General features: G+C 41.3%; 1 protein-coding gene across 2 annotated transcripts; it reads right to left on the bottom strand.

The window, feature by feature from the left end:
- Positions 1-1,292: 1,292 nt before the first annotated feature.
- On the bottom strand, positions 1,293-2,707 carry LOC148103374 (nuclear factor 7, ovary-like). 2 transcript variants are annotated; one of them, XM_087839117.1, is made up of 3 exons: positions 2,454-2,690; positions 2,001-2,267; positions 1,293-1,967 (listed from the first exon to the last, which is right to left on the bottom strand). In XM_087839117.1, exons 1-3 carry the CDS (start codon positions 2,688-2,690, stop codon positions 1,293-1,295), a joined length of 1,179 nt encoding a protein of 392 aa, XP_087695243.1. The 2 variants fall into 2 exon arrangements, with proteins under 2 accessions (XP_087695243.1, XP_087695242.1); XM_087839116.1 differs by having other exon boundaries at positions 1,293-2,707.
- Positions 2,708-14,632: the final 11,925 nt, after the last annotated feature.

Here is a 14,632-nt window from a genome sequence, read left to right as displayed (position 1 = left end):
AAGAAGGACGACCACAGAGCTGCAGACTGATGCACTTTTACCACAGAGCATGAAGGAAACATGCAGGACCAGTGTTATCAGCCAAACCCAAACACACTGCAGCAAGAAGCTCCATCAAGTCACTGATGGATATAAAGGACATTTTATCTGTTCAGTCTCTTCATATGTCTCATGTTCACATGTTCCATATCTTAACTGTGTGTACCGACAAACACGCATGTGTGGGCCTCGTCTGAGCCCTGACATTTATGGCTCAGTCACAGCACTGCTGAATGTGATGTCATCCAACAACAAATACCTGCTGTAGAGCTGCAACAAAGTCCTTCTAGAAGCAAATCCACCCACTCTGTCTACGTGGCTGTGGACACAATTTAAACACTGAGGCTTCAAAATGCAGCATCTACAACACTCACTCTGCCTCCATCCAGCCTTTATTTAGATTTGATGCATCAGTCTCCATGGTGATGAGTACAATTGGCAGCTGAAACTGTTGTGAACTTCTCCATGAGTCATATTTCCTGTTTCAGAGCTGCTGATTGGCTCTTTGGGCCCTTTACCTTCAGGAGTCATGGACGAAGCACTGAAGTCGTTCACAGAGAGAAGTGTGAACTGATCAAGCAAAGAAACTGAAACATTTCAAACGGAAGAAACTGAACTGTTTCCTAATTCCTGTGACTCTGACCTTTGACCTGTGTGTTTATTATCTTTATTATTTTTTAAATCTTTGATGTTTGATGTTTCCCTTTGAATCCCCCTGAAGATCCTGACAGTGAAGCACGTACATAATACTCCAGCCTTTCAACTCTGAGCTTATTTAGTTCTATTAATACACTGAAATCTCATTTGTGTCATGAAGAAAGTCTTTAATCAAACAGAATTCAAAGATCAGAAACATTTCATATATGGAGTTAAACATGAATCATTGTTTCAACAATAGATTTATTGTTGTCATAAACAGACAAGAAGACAACAACAAACTGCTCCTCCCATTCAACACATGTCAGTCCATATCCCAGCAAACGAAATCATCTCCATTTACACATCAAATAGAAACATGAATCACTTGTAATGATTAGAAACTTGATAGAATTTCAAATCTAGTTTGGGGAGTCATTCAGTGAGAAAGAGTGAAATGATTTTCCATGTGAAAAGGTGGACAGCAGAAACAGAAAGAAACAGTGAGAACTAAAAGAGAAACAAAGAGCTTTGGAACAACGAGGCAGCAGGAGGACAGCTGCAGTTTAACAGCTTCAATTCACTGACAGGAAACAACATTAGAAATATCATCATCCTCAACTCATCTGCTGCACTGACACTGACACCTTCAACGGACACACCTTCAGTTTACCAGCTAGAGTCTGAATATATGGAAACATCCTGTGAGTGAAAGTGTGTGTGAAGGTGTGTATGTGTGTGTTAGTATCAGGATCAGAGAACGACACCTTTCCTCTGTTCCAGTCCAGATTCACTCTGATCCTCTGGAGCTTCTTCTGGACTGAGAGAACAGTAAGAGGAGCTGATGGTGAGTGGTTGTAGTATTGACTTCCATTAAACCCTATTCTCCATAATCCAGACAGTATGTATCCCTTCCTCTCCACAGACTCTGCTAACACACCCAGTCCCCACACTGTACTGTCTCCAACTTCAACATCCCAGCTGTGAGTCCCTGAGTTAAAGCCCTCAGAGCCCAGGACAGACAAGAAAAATCCATCAAACCTCTCTGGATTATCAGGAAGCTGCTGCCTCTCTCCTCCTCGTCTCACACTGGTCAGATCTTCAGACAGGTTGAGGTTTGGATGAGCAGTGTTTGGGTCCAGAATGAGAGGAGTGTAGGAGACCATGTCCTTCATGTTGTTCCAGATGTTGAAGGTCAGGTTGCCCAGGTGTTTGGCCTGGTCTATCAGAGCTCCTGAGGGCAGCTGTGGATCATCCAGCAGGGGGCAGCGCTGGACTCTTTCCACTGCAGCCTTGTAGTTGTGCAGGAATGAGACGTCTTCAGCTCTCAGCTCCTCCTCTGTGGCTCTGACTGTGTCTGAAAGAGCTGCTATCTCTCTGCTCAGAGCCTCCATCTTCTCCTTCATCATCCCACTCTTCTGCTCCTCTTCCTCCCTCAGTGCAGCCAGCCTGGCCTCCTCTTCCTCTGCTAGAAACTGGTGAAGCTTCTTAAACTGCTCCTTAATCTGCCTCTCTGTGTGTCGGGCCTGGACCTTAATGTGTTCTGCTGTTTGATCAAACTTCACTTGAACTTCTTCACAAACCTTTAACTTCTTCTTTAAGGGCTCCAGAGTTTCCTGAAGTTCCTTCTTGTGTTGTTGTGCAGCTTCATCGATGGGTCTGAATCTGTGATTGGTGTGTTTTTCTGAGTCTCTGCAGACGACACACACTGGCTGCTGATGGTCCAGACAGAAGAGTTTGAGTTTCTCAGAGTGCAGACTGCAGAGAGCCTCTGAAGCTCTCTGATCTCTCTCCTGTAAGAACGACTCACACAGGTTCTTTAAAGCCAGATTTAAAGGTGGATAATCCTTTGAAGATCTTCTCTTACAAACTGGACACTCGTGTGTTGGTCTCTCTCTCCACCATCTCTTCAGACAGTCTTTACAGAAGCTGTGGCTACATGACAGAATAACAGGATCTCTGAAGACCTCCTGACAGACCGGACAGCAGAGATCCTCCTCTGATCTGGAAGCCATTGAGTCTGTGAGTGAAGCTGAAAACAGCAGACAGGAAGTACAGTCAGTCCTGGCTCCCCTCCCTCCTCTACCACCTTCACTGAAACTTCCTTTGAGTCGTGTTTTTGCTCAAACTCACCTTCAGTGTGTGGAGCGTCAGCAGCTTGAAGCAGCAGTGTTGGAGTTTTCCACTTTTCTCTCCTGTAGCTGGACTCACTCAGAGGAAGCTGCTAGTTTGGTCTGAGCTCAGTCTGATCGTCTGTGCGTCTCTCTTTACTGAGGACGAAGAACTTCCTGTTTCCTGGTTTGTCACATTTGAGTGACGTGAGGGGAGGAGACAAATGTTGCTGTTTGACTTTTAACTAAGGTGTGTTTCAATCCTGCCTGCAGCTCAAAAGCTGTCAAACAGGTTTTGTGTCTTTTCACCTCCACAGGTCACAACATGAAACCTGTTGTGAAGTTTATAAAATAAAGTGTCACTCGGAGGTGCAGCTGTTTGTCAGCTTCTATTTCAGACTTTGTTCTGCTTCTTGTTCAGGTTCCCAGCAGTGGGAGTGTAATGCAGTCACACACACACAGGTGGTGTTAAGGTGGATTCACTTAGTTACAGACAGTGGTGTTATTTCCTGTAACTAAGGGTGTGTTTCACTCCAAAGTTCAGACATTAACCTGCCAGAAGTTGTAAAAGTTACTAATAAAGAGCTTTTCTCTCATTTCACATGCAGGTCAGAGCATGAAAGCTGTGATGCAGCAGTTTGAGAGAAATTGCTGCTGATATAAAATATTTTTTGTGGTTTTACAAAATATATAAAAGAGCAGAAAGAAAAGAAATAAGTGTAAAGAGTGCAGCAAAATGCATGTTTTAGTGTGAGTTGGTTCATTTGATCTGGTTGTGTAAAAGTCACTGCATGACACTGAGTGTTACTTTTGTGTTACTGACACTCATCTCTGACATCTCTTTCTCTTACTTTCTTTTTTCTGTTATTTAGTCAAAAACCTTTCAAAGAAATAATGAATTCTCCACACGTGTTTGAAGGTTGCTGATACGTTCATCTAGCACAGACCTATTGCTGGAACGCCAAGACAATTCTACTACAATGGCAAAAACAAGACGCAAGTCACCAGAGCTCTTTGTGTTGCTCGTGCATGAGGGAGAGAACTGTGACGAGCATCGTTCCCTCCAAGTAAGCAAATGAATGTTAATAGTCAAACATAGAAATTAACATTTGCAAAATCATTCCAGCTTTGTGGTGCATCTCCTCCAGGTGTGTAAATCACACATGCAGAGTGGTTTGAGTTCCTCAGAGCTTCATAAATGTCTCTTCCAGTTGTTTCTATCACTGTCCATATGACCAGAGTCCAAATGTATGCAGACATGGGTATAACAAACATACCAGTTAGTTTTGCTGTTTGTCAATGTGGCTTTCAGTTATCTTCAAGGCTGCAGGCCTTTGTCAGCACTCCTGTTTTATGGCCTCTATCAACCCTCATCACCTCATTTCATGCATTCTTCCTGTGGGGGGATACTTATGACTCCTCTATTGTCCTTTCGTCTCTGCAGAAAACCTTTTTTGGAAAGGGTATTGGATTCAATTATTTTACTGCTGTTATAACCCCACCTGTTGAGTCACTTCAGCAGTCTTGTTCATGATGCAAATGACAACAACAATGACACAAAGGAAGACCCTCTTCAGAGTGTCAAAGTATGCATAGCACAGTGACACAGCATTAGGTGATGTTCATAGGAAATTGCTGTCAGTCATTCCCCGTCACCACCATAGCTTCTGGTTTCTGTTCACAGAATAATGATGCCATCCTTGAACTTCCTCTCTGCACGGTCGATTGGAGCTTGGAACGCTCCCCTCATCCTTCAGATCTCCATCTGTTGTCCACAATCTCCTCGTGATTACCTCTGGAAAGCCCCGTGGCACAGCTCTCCATCCAATGCAGCTTTATGGTCATTGCTGTGGTTCCAGAATCTTCTCATGATGACCAGTAGGTCCCCAAACAGCATGAACTTTGACCTCAACCCCTGCCTGGGCTGTCAGCTATGGTCCCTGCTTCTCGCTGGGTCTCTGAAGATTTCTCAGGAGATTCCACCCTTGGGATCATTTCTTCCAGCAATGCTCTGCTGCACCTGTATCTCCTTACTAGAGGAAAAACTTCTATTTGGAAAACATGTCAACCATCATCAAACCAAAATTTCCTTTCAGTTCAGTGAACTTCACTTATCAAAAAAATATAATTATTTATTATTTATTAATTATATTATTTGTTTATCACGTTTTCACTTCCACTTATAGGCCATCAAAGTGTTTCTTATCTTTACCCAAATGATTGGAGCAGAACTTAAAATCTATAAGCTGTAAAAACTTTATATTTGAAGACTGAAAGAGACCCAGGAAGTGGTCACAGGACGAGGGTGACAGACTGTCTGAAGTAGTTAGAACAAGACAAGGCTGTTGGACCAGGTGTGCTTGCTTTTGAATCTGTGTCTTAATTCCACCTGTTTCACATACAAGGGTCAGTTCTACAGGCAGGAACATGGGTGTGCCGTGGGCTCCCCAGTTTCACCCATTGTGGGTAACTTGTATATGGAAGACGTGGAAAAGAGGGCTTTGCTATCCTACCCTGAAACACCACCAAGTCATTGGTTCAGGTATGTGGATGACACCTGGGTGAACACACAAACCTCCATCTCTGGTTTCTTTGACTGGAGGGTGTTGATGATTTGATGATTTCACAACACTGTATGTGATGTCACTGGTGATGTCATCTTCTCCATCTGCTGAAATGAGTTAAAGTAAACACTTTTATGATTTAAGAATCTAAATGGACCAAATTATGATGACAGAATGGAAACAAAATACCACAATGAATAAGAATGAATATGTACAAACCTTCAAGTTTCCTGTGAACACATCGTCTCACCAGCAGAACCAGTAACACCAGTAGAACCACAACATAGACTGATCCAACAGGCAACAGCACAGAGAGAAGTGGAGGAGAGAGTGATGGAGGAAGAGTGATGGAGGTAGAACCAGGAGGAGGTGTGTTTGTCTAAAATAAAGCAAACACTGCCAGTAGCGGTTTTAGATACGGGCGACACGGGCGGTTGCCCGGGGCAGCATCGTGGTGGGGGGCCGCATCACGGGCATCGGCCAAAAAAAAAAAAATGCTCGTACTCATGCTGCCCGGACGTCAGCCAGCGATTATTGGGAATGGTACAGGCACCGATCGGTTTTCTATCGCCCATTTGCTGGGAGTAAGGACGCCCTCCATTTGCGAGGTGCGCCTGCTGCTTGCGGCACAGGAGAGGGCGGGGCGGCGGGGGATTCACTGGCTGGCTGGAGCAGCATCTAATAACCTCCTCAAAACAAAATAAAAACAAACCAACAAACATGAAAACACCAGACATCATGATACAGACTTATAATTTGCACCGATGTTTTTTCAAAAATCTATACATGAAAAGTGAGCGAGAGCCCTCAGTGCGCCTGCTCGCTGCTGAAGTCAAAGTAAACTTTATTGTCATCTCCACTACATACAGTCCAGTATATAGAGAGACGAGACCGCCACTGTCTGGATGGCAGAGTAACGCTGGTTTCTTGTCCTTTTTTCATTTATAAAGCAGCTGCTCTGCTGTAACACTCAGTGTAACCAGTAGATGGCAGCAGATTTATACTGAGCTTCTCCTCCAGGAGGAGGAATGAAGTAAAAAAAAAAAAAACTTGGCAACCACGTGGTGACAGAAGCCGGTTTTTCTCCTCTTTTACTGGTAATTGTAACATTGTAATTAGGCTTCTTTTTTTTGCTGTTTTTGTTTTGAACAAACAAATACAAAAAGGATAAAAAAAATTGTTTCTACTCATGAAAACATTTAAGCTGCTACCAGAAACTGACAACTTTTAAATCTGTTGTTTGTTTGTTTTTCCAATGTCAGCTGCTTCCTGGTATATTTGTTGTTGAGTAAGGAAGTAAAACTCTTCAGCATCAAACACACAGTGATGGTTTTTCAGTAAAGCGCACTTTAAAAATGTAAGTAAACTATAGAATACATTGTTTGACTTGTGTGAGTCGAATTGAGAGAGAAATGAAAGTGAAACACATAAAAATCTCTGTAACATGTGGATTCAATTCAATTCAATTCAATTTTATTTATATAGCGCCAAATCACAACAAAAGTCGCCTCAAGGCGCTTCATAGATACAGAGAAAAACCCAACAATCATATGACCCCCTATGAGCAAGCACTTTGGCGACAGTGGGAAGGAAAAACTCCCTTTTAACAGGAAGAAACCTCCGGCAGAACCAGGCTCAGGGAGGGGCGGCCATCTGCTGCGACCGGTTGGGGTGAGAGAAGGAAGACAGGATGAAAGACATGCTGTGGAAGAGAGACAGAGATTAATAACAGATATGATTCAATACAGAGAGGTCTATTAACACATAGTGAGTGAGAAAGGTGACTGGAAAGGAAAAACTCAATGCATCATGGGAATCCCCCGGCAGCCTACATCTATTGCAGCATAACTAAGGGAGGATTCAGGGTCACCTGGTCCAGCCCTAACTATATGCTTTAGCAAAAAGGAAAGTTTTAAGCCTAATCTTAAAAGTAGAGATAGTGTCTGTCTCCCGAATCCAAACTGGAAGCTGGTTCCACAGAAGAGGGGCCTGAAAACTGAAGGCTCTCCCTCCCATTCTACTTTTAAATACTCTAGGAACAACAAGTAGGCCTGCAGAGCGGGAGCGAAGTGCTCTAATAGGGTGATATGGTACTACAAGGTCATTAAGATAAGATGGGGCCTGATTATTTAAGACCTTGTATGTGAGGAGCAGGATTTTGAATTCAATTCTGGATTTAACAGGAAGCCAATGAAGGGAAGCCAAAACAGGAGAAATCTGCTCTCTCTTTCTAGTCCCTGTCAGTACTCTTGCTGCAGCATTTTGGATTAACTGAAGGCTTTTCAGTGAGTTTTTTGGACATCCTGATAATAATGAATTGCAGTAGTCCAGCCTGGAAGTAATAAATGCATGAACTAGTTTTTCAGCGTCACTCTGAGACAGGATATTTCTAATTTTAGAGATGTTGCGCAAATGGAAGAACGCAGTCTTACATATTTGTTTAATATGTGCGTTGAAGGACATATCCTGGTCAAAAATGACTCCAAGGTTCCTCACAGTGTTACTGGAGGCCAAGGTAATGCCATCCAGAGTAAGAATCTGGTTAGATACCATATTTCTAAGCTTTTCAGCGCCGAGTACAATGACCTCAGTTTTATCTGAGTTAAGAAGCAGAAAGTTAGTGGCCATCCAAGTCTTTATGTCTTTAAGACATTCCTGCAGTTTAACTAATTGGTGTGTGTTATCTGGCTTCATGGACAGATAGAGCTGGGTGTCATCTGCATAGCAGTGAAAATGTATGCTATGTCTTCTAATGATGCTGCCTAGGGGAAGCATGTATAATGTAAACAGAATTGGTCCTAGCACTGAACCCTGTGGAACTCCATAATTAACCTCAGTGTGTGAAGAGGACTCTCCATTTACATGCACAAATTGGAGTCTATTAGATAGATATGATACAAACCACTGCAGTGCAATACCTGTAATACCTACAGCATGTTCTAATCGCTCGTGGATGTCCTCTGCTCTGAGGTGCTGGGGGGACCAGTTAGAGACCAGCAGCTGGACGTCAGTGGTTGGACTGGTGGACTACTTCAGTGAAGAGTAGACGACGTCTTGGTTTATATCTGACCCTGATAGACTGCAGGTCATAACTTCTTACCTGAAGTTCAGTTCACCTGACGCTCGGACCGGCGGCCGCCTCGGGTCTCTGCTCCTCCCCTTTCCCTCCTCCACCTGCTGCCTCCACCACTTGCTAATGTTAATGAATCTGTGGAAGCTCCGTGATAGCCACCACACAAAGTAACAAATAACGACCTTATCTAAATCCCAGTAACGGTTAACGCGTTCCTGATTTTGTCATAATAACTAGTTACCGTGCTCGTTACCACAATAATAACGTAGTTACTGTAACGCGTTACTTAGTCCCCACACTGGACCGACACAGCTCTGCAGCTCTCAGCCTCAACACTGGATCCTCACAGAGCTGTGTGCTGAGCCCCTGCTCTATAATCTGATGAACCCTGATGACACCACAGTGTCCAGGACAAACCACCTGATCACTGACTTCAAGAAGAAAAGTAACAGACAGCTGGAACCACAAAGAGAGGGTCAGGACTTCCTGTTTCTGTAAGTTTACCTCAGGCAGAAATGACCCAGGGTCTAAACACCACAGAGCTGGTTAAGATGACACAGCAGAGACTTTCCTGAGGGTCCTCAAGAAGATCCCCATACCATGGCTCCACGTGTTAGTGTATTGCTTGAATGGTAAATAGCGCTTTACTCAGTCCCTAAGGACCCAAAAGTGCTTTACACTACATTCAGTCGTTCACACACTGGTGATGGCAGCTACGTTGTAGCCACAGCTACCCTGGGGCACACTGACAGAAGCGAGGCTGCCGGACACTGGCGCCACCGGGCCCTCTGACCGCCACCAGTAGGCAAAAATGGGGTTAGTATCTTGCAGCCAGGAAGCAGCTTGGGATCGAACCACCGACCTTCTGATTAGCGGCTGACCTGCTCTGCCACCTGAGCTACAGCCACCAACCACTAAAGTGGCTGTAGCTCAGAAAAAGGAGCTCCACAGGGTTACTGGATGGATTCTCCCAACTCTGGAGGACCTACATAGTTCCTGCTGCCTCAAAAAGTCTAATATCATCATCATGGCTTCATTGGACTGTGCTCATGTTTGAACTGTTACCATCAGGAAGACAGAACAATTAAAACAAGGACAAACAGACTGGAAAACAGTTTTTATTCCAGAGCTGTGTCACCAATCAATGCTGACATGAATGAGCTCTGTGCACTAAGGAGCTGTGCAGTTTGGAAGAACATAGAAAGGTTGCTTTAGTTTTTATCCATTATATAGTTTACAGTTTTTAAATAGTTTCCATGATGCTGAGGTTGCACTTGTGTTCGAGGAGGGTGGGGGAGTATTTGGGGTTTCACTGTTTTTTCTCCTCTCTGCACCTCTGCTGTGAACCACAAACACCTTCTTGCACTTTTATTAACTGAAGCAGTTTGTGCTGCAGCTGGTATCAGACTAATGCTGTGCTCCAGACACGTCACAGCCAAAAGAGAGAAAAATAAAGGATTTATTTTGGTTCTTAGAGCCGTAAGTAGCAAACAGCACAATACTGACTTATTTGTCCTCATAAAACACTTTAATGAATAGAGCTTGGTCACTGCTCTGTGTTTGGATTATTTAGTGAGTCACAAATACACAGACGGGACAGGACAGATTTAAAGTTTACACTTTTACTGCTGTTTACACTCAGTGCTGCCATCTTGGATTGCTAACTCAGGGGAAGTTGGTGCTCCAACTTTCTGGGTGGGAAATTTAAGTTGAGCTTCATGTTCCACAAAAATCTGATTGGGAATAATTCACAGTTCAGAATCCTTTAATCCAATATTGGGCCTTGGTGCAGCACCTGAATTCATCCTCGGTGTGAAAGAAGCAGCTTTAGTTATGTGGAAACTTCTCATCAGAGTTTCATCATCAAATATTTTGTGTTCAGACAAAGAAGAAGATGTTTAATCACTGCAGCGCTTACTGTGTGTAAACAGTATTTGTAATGAAGCATCACACACACAGTAAGTGGGGATTTTTTATAAACTGCTCGTCACAGTTTGCTGTGAGCCAATCAGTGAAAGGATAGGTTTGTGAGGTGTCTGCGCTAAAAGCAAAGCCGCCATCTTCTTTCAGTGCAGACTGACACACTAACCACAAGCAAGAAAGGCGACGTGTTCTCATCAGTGTTGTCAGACTCATACCACAACACCTTTACTGATAAAGCACTTTAACATAAACCAGGGTTCACACATATATGTTGTTCATATATAAATAACATAAACAGAAAATAAAATCATATAAAATAGAGTGCTAAAGGCATCAGCACATAAACGTGCTTTAAGAAGCGTTTTAAATTCAGAAAGCAATGAGGCCAACATGGCTAACATGGAAGATAACATTGCACAACTTCGGAGCAGCTACAGCAAAAACGTCACCTCTAAATTTATGCTTAGTTTTTGGCACCATAGGCAGAGTTTCCGGCTGAAAGCAGCCAACAACAGGAAGTTTCTGCTGTGGTTTTACTGAATTCTGTTTGCAGAAATTAAAATAAAAGGTTTTAAAATTGTGTTAAAGATCAGTTTGAGAGGCTGAAAACACTCTTTGGTCTGTTCAGCCTTCTTTATACGACTCAGTAACAACAAATTCATCCTTTTAGTTAGTAACAATTAAGTTTAACATCCAGGCATCTATAAAAACAGAAGTTATTCAATTTAATGGACCCACAACTGTGAAACAATCAGTTGTTCTTCCTTATTGTTTCATAAAACCACAGAAAGATTATGAAACAACCTCCGTCTGAGGAGTGACACACCGAGACCCGAAACATCAGAGCTGTGAAATGTAGAGAAAGGGAATTCCCGACATTCACTGAAGGAGTTAAATCTGTAGATGGTGCAGGAGGAGAAGCTGGAGATGACTGATATGTAGCTGACACAGCGATGAAACAGACCTCCTGTGATACTGTGGAGAAAGACTACGAGCAGCAGCTGTGAGGAGCGTCACCTGAAGGTAGTGATGGGCAGATGAAGCTTCATGAAGTACTGAAGCTTTTCATCCAATTGGTTCACCCCAGCACAAAGCGTCTTGAAGCTTAATTTGCTCTAGTAGGACACCTACTGGACGTAAAAATATTAGATGGCATGAATTGGAAGAGTGTGGCCTTTTGCACACAGCCTGTAAATGTCAACATCAAAAGGAGTGTGTAAAACATTTATATTGTAGTGATGCAGTATACTGTGTATATTTATACTGGCAGTATGGAAAATGATTATTTGGAAATGCTTAAAATATCATTATATCATTATATCATCATATCAATGTTATATCATTTAATAACATTACAGCATGCTATATTATCATGACATTTGATGGCTCACCTGGTCTTGCTCCACAATCGGTGTTATTCTCATGCAAAGCTCTGTAGTGCCTAAGCATGGATGAGGTGTTGTTGTTATATCCCAGCTCCCTGGCACATAGCAAACACTTCACCTTGTACAAAAAGTAAAGACAGCTTAACATATGTTTTATGGCACCATCAGTATTATGAAAATACATCTTCTGTAGAAATTTACATACCTTGTTGGGAGGAATAAAATCACAATGTTCCCACACAGGGGAGGACATCCTCCTCTTCTTAGCTGGCTCCATTCTCTCCTGACTTTCTCTCCTCACTCTCATAAACCTCCAAACTCTCTCCAAACTCTCACTAACCACAACTCTCCATCAAACACCTACATTTTGAATGAAGTCTGAGGGGTTCATATCGCTGTCATATCTCGCGGCAAAGTTCGAACCACTTCAGGAACCAGTCACGTGGTACAGCCGGGCAGCGAGGCTTCGGACGTCATCATTTTCAGCTCCTCCCATAAATGAAGCAAGCCTTGATACGCGCATCGCGGAAACGCCCCCTCAATTACTCGACACAAGCTTCGAAGCCGCGATACAGAACGTCACATCAGTACCTGAAGGTGTAGATGAGCTGATCTCAGTGCTGACACACTGTATGTTACTGTGTGGGAACGATTGTAGTCAGTTCTCTGTGTGTGCTGACCTCTTCATGGTCTGATAGAGGCCAGGGTACGTAACTGGTTCCTGACCAGCTTCAGCTGTGTCCACCAACAAAATATGTTAGTACAATATTTGAGCGTTGATGGCCCAGTGCTCCTCTGCAGACTCAGACACACATTTTCTACACTTATAAAACACGTCAAACAGAAAGAATAAAAAGCAAACAGCACTCAAAGGTCAAATATATTTAAACCAAGAGTTTAATACACAAAATCTGATGACCGTGACAACAAAATATGAAAGATTTTGTTGTCATTGTACCAATGTAAATATCTTGGGGTCATTCTAGACCCAACCTTATCCTTCAAGAGTCACATAAATAAAGTGTCCCAGGTACTTAAATTTAATAATCGAAATTTTAATCATATACGTTATGCTGCCCTCACGACACGTGACCATGTGAAGCTAGACAGCTAGCGAACAAAATAGACGAGATCTTCCACACAAGGCTTGCTTTTCTTGCTTTTAATGAAGATCCTTTAAAGCCTTATCCTCTCTCAAGGCTTCTCCTTGCTATTTCTTATTAGTAACTGAAATATACAGAAAGTGAAAAAAAAACTGCTAGCTAATACACATCTTAATGACGGTCATACATTTCAATAGTAGAAGCCTGTATAAAAATTTTTCTAAAATTACAGAATGTTTAAGTAAGTTAAAAAAGTTTAATATAATTGCAATATCAGAAACATGGCTCGATAATGAGAAAATTAGTGAAATGGGACTGGAAGGATACGAATTATTTACAATGAACAGGGTGAATAAAAAAGGAGGCGGTGTTGCCTTATATGTAGATAAAGTTTTGAAATGTAGTCTGATTGAATGTATGTCAAGCACCATAGATAACGTATTGGAATGTGTCACTATTGAAATCCATGTTGAAAAAGCTAACAATATAATTATAAGTTGCATCTATAGGACACCAGGTTCATGCCTTGAGACATTCAATGAAAAACTTGCTGCTATGTTTAGCAACCTAAATGATAAAAAAGTGCAAATAATTTGTGGTGATTTTAATATAGATTTGCTAAACCCAAATGGACATCAGAAAACAACAGATTTCATAAATACAATGTATAGTAACTCTCTTTTCCCTGTAATTATAAAACCAAGTAGAATAACAATTGATACAGCTACATTGATAGATAATATATTCACAAATAAAATTGACTATGAAATAGTAGGTGGACTTCTTATAACTGATATAAGCGATCATCTTCCTGTTTTCGCAATTTTTCAAAATTATTTTGGGATTAAAACTAAACAAAAGAATCAAATATTTGATATGATACGACTTAGAACAACAAGAGCCATTGCTGCCCTCCAGGTGGACTTAAAGGAACACAATTGGAATGAGGTTTTTGCAAATGAAGATTCAAATAGTGCATATGATGCATTCTTATCAACTGTAATTTCACTATATGAAAAACATTGTCCTTTAATGAAAATCACTAGAAAGCATCACAGATCAAATAAGCCATGGATCACAAAGGGGATAGAAGATGCATGTAAAAAGAAAAATAATCTATATAAGAGATTCATAAAACAGAGGACAAAAGATGCTGAAATAAAGTACAAGTTATATAAAAATAGATTAGTAAATATTATAAGAACAAGTAAGAAAGAATATTACCACAAATTATTGGAGCAAAGTAGAAGTAACACACAAGAAACATGGAGGATATTAAATAGTATAATCAAAAAGGGCTCAAAAAGTAAGAATTATACAGATTATTTTAAAAAAGATAAAGATATTGTGCTTGATAAAACTAAAGACATTGCAAATGAATTTAATGATTTCTTTGTAAATGTTGGCTTTAATTTAGCAAAAGAAATTCCAGAGTCAAGAAATAATAACGACCTAAATAAACATATTACTCAGAATGTGTCCTCCATGTTTATTGGTGCTGTAACTCATAGAGAAATAATTAACATTGTGAAGACATTTAAAAATAAAAAGTCCACTGACTGTTTTGGTATTGACATGATATTAGTTAAAAGTATTATAGAATATATAGTGCAACCTTTCGCATACATTTGTAATCTGTCCTTTCAAACTGGTGTATAAAAGTTATTCCAATCCATAAAAACGGAGAGAGAAGTCAGTTTACCAATTATAGGCCAATATCACTGGTCCCACAGTTCTCAAAAATTTTAGAAAAGTTATTTGTTAATAGACTTGATAAATATATTGAGAAGCATAATCT

Source organism: Neolamprologus brichardi, chromosome 3 (assembly GCF_056152115.1).
Source record: "Neolamprologus brichardi isolate AB-2024 chromosome 3, ASM5615211v1, whole genome shotgun sequence".
Taxonomy (NCBI): Eukaryota; Metazoa; Chordata; class Actinopteri; order Cichliformes; family Cichlidae; genus Neolamprologus; species Neolamprologus brichardi.
Note: the sequence above shows the minus strand (reverse complement) of the source record. Positions and strands in the feature narration are given on the sequence as shown.